Raw genomic sequence first — 18,355 nt, 5'->3', positions numbered from 1 at the left:
CACAGGGGATGTCCGCCTATACCACAAAGTCCGCATCCCTCCCACTCGTCCTAGACCCAAAGGAGAGCGTTTGGCTGTCAGGATGGCAAAGCACAGTCACGGGGCAGCCAGGGAGGGAAGAGACAAGGGGACTTTTGTCTCTGCAGTCCTGTGAGGTGATCATTTGTCCCCATGGTCTCCCCTAAGATGACCGTTGGCCACTTCCAGCTGAGCAGCTGAGAAGCCATTTGCAGCCCTCTGTCCTGCGCAGGTGCATGTGACAAAACTCAAATAACAAGCAGTCCCCAGTAGGTGCAGATGAGGTCCAGTGTACACAATCCACTTATATCTACTCATATTTCATTTCTCCTTACTGGTGGAAGTAATCACTAGATACAAAATTGCTAAATCCCACAAACTCCACGGGAACAAAGACAAACCCAAAACGGTCACTTCATTTGAACTAGGCCAATTTGGCTTTGTTCCTGCCCATGCCCAGGCTCAGCTTCCCTCAGACTTCTCCTGCTCATTACAGCTGCAAGTCACACTCAGTGCCACTGGCCAAGCACCAAGAAGTGCAGAGTACAGGGTCTGTGCACAGCGAGGCCTCTTGCTTTGCCTGTGCTCGCCCCTGGCTTCTCTGCCGATTGCAGTCCCCTCAGGGGCAGGAGGGGGTGGCCCTGGCTGTCAGGTGACAACCCCATCCTGCTGCTCACCCACCCCCTCAGGGGGAGAGGGGAGAGAGTCACAAAGGCAAATGTGAGAAAACAGTCACAGGTCAAGATACAGACAGTTTAACAAGGGAAAGAAACTCCCTCAGGAAACACTTCTTCATCACATCACACTGTGGCCAAGGCTGGAAGGGAACTGTGGAGACCATTGGGGCCAAGCCTTTGCCCAAGCAGAGTCACCTACAGCCAGCTGCCCAGGACCACATTCAAGTATCCCCAAGGTAGGAGAATCCAACACCTCCCTGCGCAACCTCTGCCACAGCTTGGTCTCTTTCACACAGAAGTGTTTCCTGATGGGGAGCAGAACCTCCTGTGTCCCAGGTCAAATTTTCTACCTCTGGGCCTGCCCTTGTGTCTTGGGGTGACGTTATGATGTGTATCCCATATTGCTGCCTATGCCCAGTAATTAATTTTTTTTTCCCGAACCTGGTGGGGGAGGAGTGGTTGTGCCTTCTCTCAGAGTATGTATTTCTAAATTTGGCCAAACCGGTACACCTTGGCACCAATGCCAAGAGCCAGGCTCTGGTGTCCCAGCTCTCTCCCTCCAGGCATTTGAACATTGATAAAATGCCTCCTTGAGCCTTCTCTTCTCCAGGCTGCACATGCCCAGCTCTTGGTAAAGGTCCTTTTTTATGCTAAGATCAGGGAAGTGGGATGTCATCTTCTGACCTAACCAGTGATAAATATCAACTCAGGGATAACTGCTCTTACTTACGGCTTGTTATTAATCCTTCATCCCTTTCCTGGTCCCCGCTCGCCCTGTGCATCTCATTGCACAGTCCTCCAGCAGAAGGGATTGCATTGGTACACTCAGCCTTGACCTAGGTTTGTGGGAAAGGACTAAGGAGAAAAAGATAAATGGAACCAGTTTCATAACCGTTCCATTCTTCTTGGAGGGAAAGCATCATTCCACTGCTGAGGATAGTCCAGACCAGAACAGGTCAGTATGGAGGGTGGATACCTGTGGGCCAGGGTAGAACAAGCCAAAGGGCCCAGGTGTTGCACTATCTGACTCAGAGCATAGTCTTGTCCTGCCAGGCAAGTTACCTGAGACACAGTTAAACAGCCACATGCTGCTCCTGGTACAGTACCAACCCCTCAGTGTTCCGTGCAAGATTGGGCAGGTATGTGCTCAAGGGGTCCCGGCTCAGGGGGTGGTTCAAGAATGATAGATCATTTAAAAAGCATAATCATGGCAGCAAAAAGCTGCCCGAGCGTGGACTTGGCATGTCTGAAATCTTCAATTCCAGCCTCATCCCATTACATAGTGAATGCATAAATAATTACCCAAGTTGTAGTGTAGTGGCAATATCTAATGCAAAGTATTACCCATAATCTTGACCTTTTTAATGCTGTGAAGCATAGCACTGGAGTCCATCTAGCATTAGAAACCTCTGCTTCTTCTTGGAGGGAAAGAGTATCTTCTGCATGGGTAAGTCTGATTAAAATAACACACAGTTCCAAGCTGATGCTTGTTTTATTAGAATACCACATAACATGAAATTCACAATTTATGACCCTTAAAGATCAAAATCTTAAAAGTTTCTTGCTCTATTCTGAACCCTCTGAGCTGTGAAGCAAACCCCAGCATGTTGTTCTAACCCAACATCTTCAGAATGTTACTTTGAAAATGTTAGCAAAGTAGAATTTAATTTAAAGCATTTAATAACTGAGACAAGCAACGTGAAAAGCTGAATTACAGAAGAAACAGTGCAACCCAACATTCATACTACAAATCTACCTTTCCACAACAATTAGTACTTCCAGGTCAGTTTTTTCCACCAAAAAGATGTTGTAGTGGCGAAAAGATGATGCTGGGGAAACAATAACAACAAAAGGAGCACATTAGACTTTAAATACTTCTCTGAAAATTGGGAAAGAGCTAATCTAATTTCTATCCCACAGAAAGACACAATGCCAGTACAAAACAGTACAGGAGGAAACTGAAAAAATAGAGGTAACAATGGATAACTTGTGCACTAATGGTCTGGTCTCAGTCATTAAAGGAATGGCACACACTACAAATAACAAGGAGTTTTATTTTCTAAAAAACTAACAAAAAAACAACCAACCAAACAGCAGCTGCCAATGTCCAACTGGTGCCATGCAGTGATGGATGGCACTCACACGATCCAGCCTCGGCAGCACAAGAGAACTCCTTTGGGCAGCCAGCAGGTGTCTGCACAGTGACACTGATTTCCATTTAAAACGGTGCCTTTGGGAGTCAGAGTTACAAAGTCCAGATTTGCTCAGTGGCCAAATAAAGGTCACATGCACCTTCATGGGGCTGAAGGACCATCCAGGAAGGCCCTTTTAGCTGGCACTTCTCAGCTGAGAGAAGCTACTTTGTATAAGGGCTGTGATGGAGGTTTAGCGACCCTCTCTCATCAGGAGTTTTTTCCCCAAAGACAGCTCAGAAGAGGAACATTTAGTGGGAATGCTGCCCATTAGCACGAGAAAGTGACATCCCTTTTTTTTTTTTGCCTTGGGAGACTTTTGTTTAACCACAGAAAAGATGTCTCCATCCTTCAAAATGATGGAGAAGCACCCGGAACTGCCAGAATCACCCTTTGACACAGGCTTGGACAGAGCCAGGACTGCATCTGCTCATCGGTGCAGGATTAGTACCTTCTCCAGAACTTTGAAAGACCTCTTCCTTCTGACTTCATGTTTCCTTTCTTTCCTGTTTGGTTCACTTGCTGCTGCAGCAGCTGCACTGCACCCTCAGCCTGACTGGCTACTCTTTCTTCAAGGGCAAATTCCACAGGTTCCCCTGTAAGAAACAGCAGCAAGAACAAAACCACAACCTTGCTTCTCTACACACTCCCTGCATACCCAATGGAATGAAACCCAGTGGAATCCAGGAATTCCTTACTCACAGAAACTCATTTGGTCACAGTCTTTAGTACGGGATGCCGGGCTAAACTCAAGCCCATTTGCATTGGAGGAATTCTAAAAGGAAAAGGAACCCAAGAACTGTCACATAATGCTAAATTCTATTGTACAGAGATTTTTGTTTGCTTGCTTCCTAAAAGTATTAAAAAGCAAGGTCTACACTCTTTGTTGTGTGGTTTCATTCGAGGATTTTTTTCTGCTACTATGAGGACCTTCTTCACCAAGGTATTGTTACACCTCCCTCCTCAGGACATAACATAAAGCTGTAATTCATTTAGAAGGCTTTAGCATACCAGACAGTGAACTAATAGTAGCTATGCAATAGGCAGAGATTTCAAAAAACATGAACAGAAGAGCTGTGGGAAAAAATAGCCCCTGGACAGTGCAGGCCCCTGGATATTAGCCCTTCTAAGATGTAGTCCTGGGACACAAACTTAACTTGGAAGGGACAAAAATGAAAAGTGCCAGAAGCAAGAGGTGGGCCAGGAATACCCATTAGGAAGGTGATCAGCAAAGTACCACAAAGACCAAGATAAGCATATAAAACCACAACAAATCAGCAGGTAAGCTTCTACAAGAGAATAAATCCTAAAAGAAAGGCGGATCCTGATGGTGTTTCCCTTGCACTAATCTCAGAACCATTTATGTTGGAAAAACCCTGTAAAATTAAGTCCAAATGCTAACCCAGCACTGCCAAGGCCATCACTAAACCATGTCCCCAAATACCACAGCTAAGCTCAGGTGAACAAAATTCCAAACCTTTGATGGCCTGAGAGTTTTCCAGTTTAGTCTGAGAGCTTTAACTAAGTTTGGAAAATTCTCTGGAGTGACAGGCCGAGCATCTCTTTCTTTTTTTGACTTTCACTGATGCACTGTGTAAGTGGAAAGACATACAGGTTTGACCACATTCATCCTGACCAGATGTCACCATCACAGGCCTGGAAGACATTTGGATGACAACTGAAAATGCCATCCACTGAACAGTCACGTGCCTGTGGCACTTCTATGCTCCTCATTCCGAATCCAGTGCACACGTCCCAAAGTCAATCCCGCATGTTCTATGTAGACAGATTTCATTCCTGTTTAATGAGACCCTTCCCTTCTTGAGAAGCATTATAAAACACCAGGTGAATTAGAAACCAAAGCCATACACTGTTGATAAACTGAGCAAGAGCCTTGGAAGAACGACCAGAAAAACTCCGATAAAGTACAGGAGCTACTGACATGTTTTTATCCTAAACCTAATCTTTCTTCTCATCCTGAATTAAAAGAAAAAAACCAAACAAAACCCAGATGGAAAGCATGTCACAGAAGTACTTGGCTCTCAACTTCTAAAAATGCACATTAGGAAGAAGACTTCTGCCCATGATTTCACACAGTATTTGTGACACCCGATCTAGCGTTCATCAACAGAACAGTTTGTGTCCAGACATCACTCTCGGCGCAATGGCGCCTTGACTAGTGCAATTTCAAGGACAAGTCACGATGATGGCACAAGCAGCTATTCTGGAGAAGGTTCCTCTCACCTGAGTTGCTATTTGCTGAGTTGATTTGTGCATCACAGTTCCAGTTTACCCGGAAAGCACTCAAGACATGCCCTCCCATATTAGTTAATACAAGAGGACCTTGCACTGATGTCTGCCACCTGCCATATTATTTTTCAGGGTCCAACCTGCTAACCTGGAGCTCCAGCTTTCAAGGACTCTGATATCTTGAAAACTGTACAAGCAACAGAGGAATTCTGGAGACCCTGATTATAACAAAAAGCATCTTTCAGAAGATTACCCTTATCTCACCAACAGTGTTTAAAGTACCTGAGAAAAGAAGCCAGAGAGGGCATGTGCAGAGACCTGTCACTAATACTGCAAATGTAAGCGGGGGGGGGGGGGGGGGGGGAGTGGGGGAGGAAGTGATAAAAGTTTTAGAGACAAATAAACCTGCTTGTTTTAGAGAAGTTATTCTTTACTGCATGCTCGCTCCCAATGAGTTACCAGGCAGTCTTCTTCCTATCCTGAAAATCCAACAAACCTGTCAAAAAACCCTGTTCTGAAAGAAAGTTTTGGGCTTCCTTTGTGGGCAAACCCAAAAGAAAGGTGTTTGCCTCCTTGGAAAAAAATCTCTTCCAAAGAGTTAGAGAGGGGGAACAGGCCAGGAAGGTGGTAGTGTGGCAGGGATTTCAATTAAATTTAGAACTAGCATCCAGAAAATAGAAGAAGTGCACATGGGCAGATGCGCAAGAGCCAGGAGGACACGGGCGTCAGGGTGTCTCTAAGAGCAGCTCTGTCAGGGCAGCCTCAGAGCCCGTGGGCTAAAAAGAAAGAATCTTCTCCTCCTAACAAGGTTTTTGGAGAACAGTGGCTTTAGAGAGCAACAGCCAATCCCTCTGGAACAATCCCGTCATGAATCTGCCTTCTGGTGCTGTAGCAAGAAAAGGCATGGCACTGTTTCAGGAACAGGGTGATGCCTGCATGGCCATCAGCAAACAGAAGGACACTGGTGGGGAGTGGCACATGGTCACAGCAAAGCCAGTGGCAAGATGCCAGCCCCCATTGCTGGCCCTTTGTGGAGTTCTCCATAAAGGGGCATCTGAGATGACAGAGGACTGGAGTACTGGAGAAAAGGCAGGGCATCCCTCAGGCTCAGCTCCCACGGGCTGAGCTTACCCCTGAGCTTGTGGCTTGAAAGTCAGAAAAGTTTGTGTCATCTCAAAAAAATATAACTCATCACCTTGCTAAGTCTGGTGAGGACTCAAAAATATCAAAAATTATGAGGGTGAAGCAGGAAAAAGGGGACAAATGACCTGCAGAGATTTTCATGCTTGCCACTGTAAGGGTCCAGGACTAAATAGGTGGTGTTGTCTATTTCTGAATATCCTCTAGCTTACCTTTTTAAATCCATGCTCTGGTTTACTCATGTGGTGAACACCGTCAGCTCCAGTTCTAAAGATAAGTAAGTAAAAACTGAGTTTACAAAAAGTCACAAAAAGGAAGCAATCCTGTAAATGGCTACTCCAAGTATTTCACTAGAAACCAGGACTTTAGTACCTCTACTCAAGATACGTACCTTTAATCTATATTAGTACTCATGTTTCAAAGTCTTCCTTAAAAATGAAAACAGGCACTCGTTCTGCTTTTCGACTAAGACAAACAAGCAATTAAAGAGAAAAAGTGTTACATGAAAAGGGGGATGAGCAGATAGCTGAGAAAGCTTGTGAATCCTAAAAGGTTTACAAGGGCAGGTAACAAAGAACCGCAGAAAAATCTGGCAAGACTTGGTCACAGAGCATTAAAATGGCAGAGGAAACTCTGTATGGGGAAGTATGAAGGGATGTACGTGCAGAGAAACCATCCTGGCTTCGCTTGAGGTGATCGGTATCACTCGGAGTGTCACTTGGAGATTCCGATTTCTCAACACTCAGTAGAGCACGCCAAGAAAACCCAAATCCCCCAAGAGATTTTTAGAAGCAAAAGAGCTTGTCCAGAGAGAAGACAAAGAGCTGGTCTCACTACAGCAGACACACTCCTTCCCGGGGCAGGGAAGATGCTCAGCCAGAATGAGCTCTTCAGCCTAAGAGTGTAAAAACTGGAAAAAAAAAACAAAACATAAGGCTTGAAGATAGCGCTCACCAATTTGATTTTGAATTCAAGCATTCATAACTGCTGTGGCAATATACAGGACCTAGAGAGAACTGCCAGACTGGATCATGAAACAGCCCTTTTTGGCCTTGTATTTTATTAATCTACAGCTTGCATCTCAGCTAAAAGAAATCAAAAAGCATTCTGAATCCTGGGCTCATTCCTCCCTCATTTCCAACAGCTGTATCGTGACTAGAAACAGGCCCAGGGGGATGGGGGTGGGATTAAAGGACTACATTTGTATGAGCAGGAAAAGAACTGGCTTCAGACTTTGTTAACATCTCTGCATGAAACACATTTGGGAATTGGGTAGGAAATACGGCAACAAGGTAGACGACTGGATACGGTCTGTGCGCAGTAGGGGAAAGGTACGCATAAACACTTCCAACCGGTGATGGATCCGGGACTGTTTGCCACATAGTCCTGAGGATTCGGTACCAGTATAGATTTTCTTCTTTTAAAAAAAAACACACTCTCTAAAGAAAGAAGCCTGACAGCCTGTAACTAGCCTGTAACTGGGTCTCTGAGAGATAGTCAAGAACTAAGCCCAAGGTCGGCCGTGAGCCAGCCTGTACCCTCACGCTGAACGCGTCCAACAACACCCCAAGCTGAATTAGGCAGAGCTCTGACAAATCACTGCCCTCAGGCAGTGATCTCTCCCCTCTGCTCAAGGTTGCTGAGGCCGCTCTGTGTGCCCTGTCTGGACTGGAAACCCCAGCACATGACTGGGACTCAGTGGAGTGAACCCAGCAAAGGGCCACAATGCAAACACAATGATGGGATTGGGGAATTTTTTCTAAGTGGAGAGGCTCTGAGAGATGAGGCTGTTCAGCCTGGAGAAGGCTTGGGTGGGATCTTACCAATGCACACCTGATGGGAGGGAATGAAGAACAGGGAGCCAGGCTCTCCTCAGCCCTCTTGTCTTCTGGCAGGACAAGAGGCAAAGGACACAAATTGCAAAACATGAAATCAAATCTGAACACAAGAAAAACCTTTTTGACTAGAACTGGGGTCATACACTGCAACTGGCTCCCCACAGTTGTGCTGGTTCCACCCTCAGAGTCTACTCAAGACCTGAAGGAACTTGCTTAGGGTGACCCTGCTTGAGCAGGAGGGGTTGGACTCTATGATATCAAAGGACCTGTCCAACCTCAACCATTCTGTAAAATCCAGAGACAGATCTACTTGGGAAGGGCCATGGAAAGTTCAGCTACCGAAGAAACAAACGGTGAAGTTGTGCAAAAATACTCCTGTGTACGCACAACACGTGCGATTTCGGGAGACTTTAAAGCACTTGAAAAAGAGCAAGTTCCAATGTGTTTTGCCACCGGCCTCGAGCCAAGAGGGCAGCATTCATCTGCTGGCTCAATGGAGCATCCTGGGAAGCAGGTGGAAAACTGGTTTCAGTTCTTCCCTTGCTGTCCCAGGCTCAGGTGTGCAAGCCAGTGCACTGCTCTATCTGGCCGCTGAGGTATGACCTCACTGTGACTTAAAAGGGATAGGAACACAGTGGAGTTAAACAGGCAGAGCTCTGGTCAATGGTACAGGAACTTGGAAAGCACAGGACCTCTTCTTTCCCAATATGAGCAATGATGCTTAGATTCTGTTACCTACAGAAGAGAAGGAAGAAGAAAAATGGGGCAAAGGATTGCACAGAAATTAAACATGAGGAAGGTACAAGAGACATTAAAAACATTAATATGTGTCCTGGCATACTCCTTTGGAGTCAACTGACCTGTCCATACATGGCTGTGGCCATGAGGTCTCAGCTCTGACTTCCACTCTTCTCCTCTTCACTGCTTCTTCCACTGCGGTACTTTCTGACATTTCATTTCTTCTCTTGACCTTCAAACATTGCAAATTTGGTACTGATAACAACTGATTTGGACTTCTCTATTTCAGAACAAAATTCATAGTTAATTTACATTCATATTTTGCAAGACTTGTTTCTGCTTATACACTGAAAGCCAAAAAAGGATTCAGGACTAAAATAAGCACTGGGAGGCCAGCCAGAGAATTACGCTCAACAGTTTTAAACAAAATATTTCTTTCTAGAACATCCTATTTCCTCCATTTTTGGAGAAACACCAAGGAATGTAAGGAGCAGGAATGCAGAGATAGAAAAATTCCTTGGGGGAATTTGGATTTGAATTATTCTTCATTAATTCGCTCCATCTTCAGACACTTACCACATTGAAAATAAACCTACCCTGAGCTCTCATTACACAACAACTGCTCAAATAAGCTTAATTTTGCTGTTTATGACATACACAGTACCTAGGGAACTACTTAGTTACTCAGCAATATCAACCTCACAGACTTTTCCAGTGAAGAAAACACTGGACAGCTCACTCAGTCAGGCTTGCACAAAATTAATGGAACTGAAAGCAGCAGGGTCCTCTCAGGTTCTGATACAGGACTGCATTCCAAGCCCAGCGGAACTGCCAGAAGAACCTCTCTCCCCTTGGATCGTTCTAGGTGAGAATTCAGTGCCACTGTACACTGACTGACTAACTGCTAGAGATAGGAGAACTCTAGCATTGCCAAAAAACGTGTTCTGCTCCTCAAGAATAGTTAGAATATAAATTAAACAACAAAACAAAACCAAAATGCACAACTTACAAGCTCATCACTGCCCTTGTTTACTTCTTTACCTGCAACAGAGGTATAAAATTTGGTGAATATTTAGACTGGACTTTCTTTAACCAACTGAAAAGTACACTTTTGCACTGCACTTCCTCTTCTGGGAGCAAGATAAACTACTGTGAAACAGTCTGGACCTGAATATAATACACTGAAATAGAAAACCTTCAAATACAGCTCTTTCTGAACCAGAATTCCTGGCTATGAACACCAGATATCAATGGGACAGGACAGTTACTCATCTTGAAGACGTCAAAGGCGTCTTCAGAAGAGAAGGGCCTGACAAACAGTTAGAGTCTCGCCATGCTTTGGGCACCAGATGGAAGATGCAAAGACATCTGGAACACAGCCTCTAGAGAATACTGGCCAGCTATAGGATGTATGGGATTCACACCTATTTCCCTGAAGAAAAATCCTCACCAACAGAAACTTGAGACATCAAGTCTGAAAGTAACAGTGCCTTACACTATTCCTAATTTTAGAATAGCAATGCTGTACGACTATCTGGAGAGGGCAATTAAATACTGAAGCAGGTATACGGGGAAGTGAGCAAACTCTCCACGGTTAGAAGATTTTACATCCAAACATGGGATGTTTGATAGGGAAAACAAATAGGCAAGACTAAGAAATTACTAGGTGGCCATTTTATAAAGATCAAGTTACCTGCTAAGCAGTCATAAAAAAAACCCAGTAACTTTTTTCAGAGCCTGATAATCAGAACAGGAAATAGTAAGAATACTCAGTTTTCACAACAGGGGAGTTTAAATTAAGAGTCCCCCAGAGGCCTTAGCTGTGGCCTGAGGTTGTTCAAGGAATTCACAGAAAACCTGGAAAACGAAACACTATTGAGGTGAAAATGTTTTCTAATTATACAGAGGACACTATTACCACGATTACTATCATTATTTTTTTACAAAAATCCATTCTTTCTTTAGGAAAATAGCAACAAAGAGTGTGATGTTCGACTTCAACAAATGTAGTCAAGCACAAGGAAGAAAACCATGCGTTCCATATACAGGTATATGCTGGCTCCAGCCCAATGACTGACATTAAAAAATGAAGGTTGGGAGCCACTGGGCAACACTTCACAAAAATACCAGCTAAAGAGTCAGCAGTGGTTGGAAAGACAAAGGAAAATTCAGGGAAAAGCAATATGAAACAATAAAGAACACCCTGTTATGCTCTATTTCAAACTCCCTGTACAGTCACGCCACGTGCGGTTTTGCTGCCTCTGATTCAGGTACAGTAGGCGAAGGAAAAGAGAAAAGCCAGACATAGATCATAGATGTTTCCAGAAATTACCCAAACATAACCACAGTGACTTACCGCAAGAGAAGTTTTGCTGAAATGAGTTCAATTCTAGATACAACGTGCAAATGTAGGGATAAGGCATGAGATGGACATTCTCATGTTTGAATTTCATCTTTGATACTCGCTCCCATTTACTCAAATCTGAGAACAATGGCAAGACTTAAAAACACAACACAAACATTTCAAAGGAGCACGAGTCCTGACAATGTCTTTTAAAGCTTCAAAAGTCACAGCACACTACACATACGCACAAGGAAGCAAATACAGCCTTGTTACTATGAACTTGTGAAACTGCACCAGTAACGCACTACAGGAAACACTTATCCGGGTGACACCGCCCCATCAGTCACCTGTATTAATAGTATTCCCTTAACTGTGTTTGCTTTCAGTCTTGACACTCTCCTGCAAAAAAACATGCCAGGCTCTTCCAAACCTATGAATACAAAAACCCCTCAGAAGTCTTCCTAATTAAAAGGGAGTTATATTAAAATTTTATTTTAAAATGGAAAAGGATTGGGATTTGTAGAAGCAGCATCATTAAATTTACTTCACAGTTCAAAATGGGGGAAAAAAGGTAACTGACAGATAAGTTACAGCCATTCCTTTATGCGGGTGCAGTTCTGACATCCAGGAGCTTCTGCCGGGAAGAACAAACGGTGCTGGACTTAAGTCTCCCCACACACCTCTGATCTCAGGGAGAAACAGGTGAAACGAATACCATTAGTCTGCATTTGCTAGCAGAAACTAACACCCCGGGACAGAAGATGATGAAACATTGATACAATCAGTTCCTTTAAGGAATGAAATTGCCTGGTTTTTGGCTGAAGGACTCCTAGCTGGTGATTAATACAGAGCCACTCTACAGAGATGAGCCCGAGACACCAACTGCAAGACAACTTGTGCCAGACCTCTGAGCTCACAGTTCTCTACCAGGTCCAGCGCTAGCTGAGCATCTGGATGGACTTGCAAGTTCTAGAAATACAAGTCTGCAAACCAAACACTCCTCAACGCACAGGCAAAACTGGCTGAACTTTAGAGAAGCAAACCAATAGTGTCGGTTGGGTGTCTCCCGTATAATGATGCTCTCGGCTACCCTCTCTTCTTGACAGCAACAGGAGTAAGTTGCCGTTGTATGTACCTGCTTTGGACAGAGAAAGAGGATGGCCTCATTCCTGCCTGCTATTAGGAGGCATAATGCAGTCTTCTAAGACAGGAGGGGAATGCCTTGGAGGTGTTCATTACCCCTGGGCACTCAGAATCACAGGAGGTGATGCCAGATCTGATCCAAAAGCTGACACACCTTTAGGACTGGAAAACCCTAACATTTAACTGAGTTACTTTTCTCTTCCACAAGAGCACCAGGAGAGTAACTTCTTAACCCATTACACTACAGCAACTGCAACAGAAATATTAACAGTCACAATTTCTTTAATCAAATTATTGTCAATTTAAATTAATACTCTGCAGAATACGTAGCAGACACGGCTAAATTCTGTGCAGTTGCACAAGCCAGGAGAAAAAAAAGGAAGGCCATTCTTCATGCATTCTGATGAAAAAACACCTAGAAAGCGGAGGAGCCTGTAGTACAGCTGCTAGCTATAATAATCCAATCTCAAATGCCTCAGCACTTACATATCAAAAGTGAAATCCCAGGAAACTACACTCCTCAAAACCTGTGCATGCCAATATTCAAGTATCAGCTTCTGTATGATTACGCCGTGCAATCGCACAGAGCTTTTACAGCGCTGTCTGCGGACAGCGGGCCAGACTGATGGCAGCTCAATGCCTCTGCAAACTTTAGGGAAGACAGAAAAGGTCCCACAGGAGCAAGGGGGGGGTGAGCACGGTAAGGTGAATACTATGCGGATGACATTTGCTTCACATTTGTTTCTAGGCTTCAAAGACGTACGCTAAGAGGGGACCAGGATAACTGGGTGACAATCCTGCAGGCTTTGCGCGTTCAAAAGTCTGTCTGGACTTCCAATTATCCCAGCTCAACCACTGCTCCTCGTAAAGCTCACTCTGTGAGGTGCTTTTGGCTTCTCCCAGCCATCTCTGTGGAAACACGAGCACAGACACACTCGCTCCCACCCTCCATCCCCAAAGGTTCACCATGGTTTAACCTTTGAGGGACCTCACAAGAACAGCACTGTGAGTTTCCCTGCCCACAGGCCAGCATTGCTGGGCCTGGAAGGAGCGTATTGCGTTCCACGAACCTTTGGGAACGATGCACTGGGTGCACTTGCAAGCGCATGAGGTGGGCTTCCTGGCACTTTATATACACCTTGATTTGCTCTGGCTAAACCTCATTTGGAACGCAGGGGCATTTGGACGAAAACACCGCAAAACACTCTTATCACATCAGTTCTCTGGTGAAGGAAACACCACAGGTGTTCCCAATACTTTCAGCCAACGTCAAACCACGAAGATCAAAGTATTCCTACTCCAGCTAAAGATCTGCACACTCCTACACGTAAATGTTGAATTATGCAATGCCCAAGAGATACAAGCCATTGAATCTTTTACAAGCAGGAAAGAAAGGATACACGGAAAGACGGTGAAGTGGTCCGTAGAAAATGGATGCAAATCATCAAGATTCCCAAGGATTACTCGAATCACTTCCTGGAGAGGCCAAAAAAAATAAACAAAGGAAAAATGTTAAAAACATAGTCACAATTCCACCGTCAAGTACACTTTCAAGGCTTGGGAAAAAATTAACATTACTTTACAGCTTGCACGAATCACAGAAGACCAGGTTCTAGATATTCTGCTTTTCCTCCTCCCCTTCTTCTCCCCGCTCCCTCCCATCATTTCAAAGTGCACTGCACTGACAGACTCATAGAAATTTAGGTGAATGAGTATCTTCATCTTGAACCAACATAGAAGAATTACTATGGGAAGTGGAGATGTGCTTTTAAATTTAGTAAGTTTTAAGTTTAAAAAGTAACTTTTTTCCTAGCAAAACACACATAGCATTTACCTGTTTCAAAAATAAACATATTCCTCTTTCTCTGAACATCAACCCAAATCAGTTACTAGGGAATTGCAGTTAAGCCCCAACGAACTCCTCCTCTACAAACACAAAACTTTTTCTAGTAATACCTTTCAATATTTTCAAAAGTGAAAAAAACCCCTGTAATTCTTCATATCACTTAAAATCAGCGTATCTTCTTCACTAATATTTTTTGTGCTATTACTGTACTCTGAACGTTTTTAAAAACTAAGTAATAGGAAGGGGCATTTTTAAGCAGGCAGTATATTGATCTCAATTTCTCAGTAATGGCAGGGGCTTTCTTCCGTCTCAGGAAAACGACAACAACAGAACTCATCAATTTTGACTGTCGGTTTGTGCTTGGACACAAAGCAATGGCATCACTAAAAGAACACCCATTGGTTCCACGGAGAGTTGCAAGGAGAGCACATGCAATTTAGCATTAGATTAGCCTCCATCAAGCCAGCTCACCTGAAAAACCAAGAGGGTTTTACAGCTAGTCAAGCCAGACAACTTGAAAGTGACAGTCAGGTTTGAGGTTGAGACTGAAAGCCTGGGAAAGAGCTCCTGCAAGAATGACTCTGAAGAGGAATCAGATGGGACCTGGGTGCAACTAGCTCAACAAACAGGAGTTTCCATTTGTCCAATTTCAACGGTCAGTAGCTTCTTTGGAATATTTCAAATAAAAGCATGACTCTTCTACATTAAATTTTGCCTGTTGAAGAACATTTTTCATTTATGTAATTTTTCTTTTTTTCACCCTCAGACTCTCCAGGGAAGTTCCCCATTACTCACACTCGAAATGCTGCATTTGAAAAGATTCTCAGTCCCATAACAAGCATACAATTTGTTCAGCCTAACACCCATTTAAGGACCTGCCTCAGCTCCTACCTCTGACTCCTTGGCAGCACTTTCAGTGAGATTGAGGTTGGGAGGGCTGTGAAACAAAGAGAGAGTTTGAACCATCCCAGTCAAAATGCAATGAAGCTACATTTCATGTAAGAGTTTAAAGAGCAACAAAACAATTCCCACTGAACAGGAAAAAGTACTTAGCGGGCAGATAAATTCCTAATCTATTACTCCTAAACGTCCCTCATCCACGAGGATTGTTCCTTGTGAACTTTCTACCCGCTTGTGTTCTTTGTGCCTGAGGATACAACGGATGAGAGATCAGATCTCTTCAATAATCCTCAGTAACCCTCAGGATGGTTTGATATTCTGCTTCAGGGACTGAAAGGAGGAACTAGCAGCACATATCTGTTAATCCCCTTCTGTGCAAGCCTGCAGAGAAACGGCCCTTCACAGCACCGGAGCTAGGCCTTGTGATGCTGAGAGTTGTGTACCACCTACTTCAAACTGTTCCCAAATACCAACTACAGCTTCTGGAAGCCATCTTCTCAGAAGCTGTTTGCTGCCAGGTATCAGCCAATAATCAAACACACAGGGAGAGAGAAGGTCTTAAAAAAAATCTGAACCCATTAAAAAGTAAACAAATTACATAAAGGTCACTCAGAAATAAGTAAATAGAGTATAAGGAATCCTGGCATGCAAGTATTCTCTGGTCTACGGTCTGGCAGGCAGCCACGATCACAATTCAGGGGCCAAAACATGGACAGACACAAGAAGTCCCTCTTTGAAAAGGTTCTCTCCTGGCTCTGTAAGGAACGACTCGATGAAAGGAATTACTCAGCGTCAAAGCAGAAGGACATATACCACCCACCCAAGGCTTATGCTGTGGTCATGAATCATCAGGGAAACAAAAGCACCATTCTGGAAATGATACTGCCATGGTGGCAAGGAAATGAGGGTGGAAAGAATGGAAGAAGGCAAGGCACTAATGACAAGGACGTCAGACCTGCTCTCTGACTGCAGGGGATTCACTGTTTGGGCTGGGATCAAGGGCATGAGAGGGACTGAAGAAGAGGACATGGTTTTCTTTTAAGCCTATGTAGCAGCTTGCATGTGCTTGTGTTTTGGATTTGTACTGAAAACGGTGTTGAGAACGCATGGATACTTTTAGTTACTGCTGAGCAGTACTTATCCAGCATCAAAGGCTTTTCTGCTCCTCACGCATCCCACCAGTGAGCAGGCTGGGAGTGCGCACAAAGCTGGGAGAGAACGAGGATGGTACGGCTAACACCAACCGACTCAAGGGATATTCCGGACCCTAGGATGTTGTGTTCAGGAATAAAATACAAGGAAGAACAATACGGGGGAAACGCTGTGGCGGGTTTTTTCCCAAGCAACCGTTACGCGTGACAGAGCCCCGCTTTTTTGAAGATTAAACACCTGCCTACCCACAGGAGGCAGTGAATAAACTAAACTCGTTATTCTCCTTCACTTACATATGTGTCTTTTGCTTTACTCATTAAATGAATTGCCTTTATCTTAACCTGCAAGTTTTACTTTTACCCTTCTAGTTCTCTCCCTCACTCCACTGCAGAGCAAGCTGCCACGTGATGCTCAGTTGCCAGACAGCATTAAAACATTACAAAGGCTCTAAAGTTTCTCAAAAGCTTACATAATTTCAAAATGCTGTCTGTAAAAAGTGACTCTTTTTACACCAAAAGCACAAAATTCCCACAATGTAGTGAAACAGGAACATTTGCTACAGCTCGAATTACCCAGCACGTAGAAGCACAGCAGCAGCTTTTAAACGGCCACTTTGTTGGTCAGTGAAAGATAGGCAGGAAAGGAGTAGCCCCCAAGGTATGAATTTAAGGTCTTGTATCAACTCACTGCCACATGCAGTCAACAAACTGCAGGCTGACTTCCTGGCTTTAATACACGTACCTGCTGAAGTTGCCATAACGGATTTTAAATTTGTACACAAGCCTGCCAGCATGAAGAAATCTTGTTTCAGGCAACGGATAGGCGAATGGTTTCAACGACATCTCTCTCTCTCTCTCCCCCCCTCCCTGAATGCCGGGACTAGGAAAGCAAGAGAGACAAAGGTTAATTCCTATAACCCTCGTTATGTCTCGTTCTGTTATATGAAAAGTTTACACGCAGTTTTTCTTCCAGAGAACATCTGCAGAGAGAACTCTCTTACTAGTCAGCAAACGCCTAATCTGAGTGTTCCTTCCAATAGCGACGTGTTTTTGAGCAGGATCCGAGGACAGACCTGGAATAGACGGCCACCTCGTCTTCAGCTGCGCAGCCCTGGAACTATCTCTGCCGAGGTCCCTGGAGCTTTACTGGCAAAACTAATGCAAACCATCTCCCCCCCGCCCCGCGCCTCCTCCTGCAGAGCCCTGTGGGGCCCGCGATCGGCACCGGCTGAGAGAGAGACCTCGCTGCCGCGGATCTCCGCAACGCCCGCGAGTCCGGCCCGCGAGAACTCGTTTCTCCCCACCCCCGCCGCACGTTTCCGGTGCCCCGCGGCCGAGCGTGGGGCGGAGAGCCCAGGCCCGCTGGGGCAAGATCAGACCTCGCTGCGGCTGCCGGCCCGGTGTCTGGCCTGCCAGACGCGAGATGCCGCCGCCTTCCTAGGCTCGGGGGCGGCCTGAAAGGCCTCCGGATAGCTCCGGCGCCTACCGGCCACGCTCCGCTCCACGTCCACCTGCCCCGCCGCGCCCACCAGGCCCTCGCTTCGGGCGGGGCCGGACTGGGGCTGCGGACTGAGCGGTGCCGAGCGGAGCCGAATGGCGCTCAGCCGAGCACAGCCGAACCGAGCCGAATGGAGCCGAACCAAAGCGAGCCCAGCCTACTCCAGCCAAGCCCAGCTGCAGGTGAGGAGGAGGGACACGGCCCAGAGCGGGTCCGCAGCTCTGCAGCCCCTTTCCTCTGAGGGGTAGCGGGGCAGGACGTGCTGGTGGCGGGTGCTGGAGTTGCCTGGGTCTGGACTGCTGAGGTGGCATCTCAGATGAGCCAGAGGCTCCAGGAGACGCTAGACCTGCTGCGAGAGGGGCTAGGGGTCGATCCTTAGCTGCTACAGCATCTCTTTCTTTTCCCTTTCTGAGCCACACAGCTCCCTGTTCCGCTTCTTCTGCAGCCCCTGTTGTCCTCCCTTTATAGCTGGAACATTTTATATACTACATCTCTAAGAAAGACTAGCACTAAAAGATCTTCCCTTTTCCCACAGTGTTGATATCCAGGGACTGATACAGCATCCTTCACCATCCAGTCAGTGAGATGAAGTCCAATTCCTGTAAGCAGCTGCACGATGG

The 18,355-nt window shown here is 45.3% G+C and overlaps 1 protein-coding gene across 8 annotated transcripts; it reads right to left on the bottom strand.

The window, feature by feature from the left end:
- Positions 1-2,168: 2,168 nt before the first annotated feature.
- Positions 2,169-17,730, bottom strand: MAJIN (membrane anchored junction protein). Of its 8 annotated transcripts, none has more exons than XM_069027592.1 (11): positions 17,724-17,730; positions 16,980-17,117; positions 15,078-15,123; positions 13,741-13,816; positions 11,210-11,335; positions 9,863-9,894; positions 8,976-9,133; positions 6,490-6,544; positions 3,590-3,662; positions 3,339-3,483; positions 2,169-2,524 (listed from the first exon to the last, which is right to left on the bottom strand). In XM_069027592.1, exons 2-11 carry the CDS (start codon positions 17,078-17,080, stop codon positions 2,479-2,481), a joined length of 858 nt encoding a protein of 285 aa, XP_068883693.1. In that variant the 5' UTR covers positions 17,081-17,117; positions 17,724-17,730; the 3' UTR covers positions 2,169-2,478. The 8 variants fall into 8 exon arrangements, 6 of the variants coding, with proteins under 6 accessions (XP_068883693.1, XP_068883691.1, XP_068883692.1 ...); XM_069027590.1 differs by lacking the exon at positions 17,724-17,730 and adding an exon at positions 17,617-17,681; XM_069027591.1 differs by lacking the exon at positions 17,724-17,730 and adding an exon at positions 17,479-17,498.
- Positions 17,731-18,355: the final 625 nt, after the last annotated feature.

The sequence above is a fragment of the Aphelocoma coerulescens genome, chromosome 12 (genome assembly GCF_041296385.1).
Source record: "Aphelocoma coerulescens isolate FSJ_1873_10779 chromosome 12, UR_Acoe_1.0, whole genome shotgun sequence".
NCBI lineage: Eukaryota > Metazoa > Chordata > Aves > Passeriformes > Corvidae > Aphelocoma > Aphelocoma coerulescens.
Note: the sequence above shows the minus strand (reverse complement) of the source record. Positions and strands in the feature narration are given on the sequence as shown.

What these genes read in the sequence shown, in the direction of transcription:
- MAJIN (XM_069027592.1), bottom strand. Translation starts at nt 17,080, where the DNA reads ATGTCGTTGAAACCATTCGCCTATCCGTTGCCTGAAACAAGATTTCTT. An exon ending in TCAGCAAAACTTCTCTTGCG is followed by an intron (nt 9,895 to 11,209) that starts GTAAGTCACTGT and finishes CCTCTGTTGCAG; the next exon opens with GTAAAGAAGTAAACAAGGGC. An exon ending in ACAAGGGCAGTGATGAGCTT is followed by an intron (nt 9,134 to 9,862) that starts GTAAGTTGTGCA and finishes GTTCTGAAATAG; the next exon opens with AGAAGTCCAAATCAGTTGTT.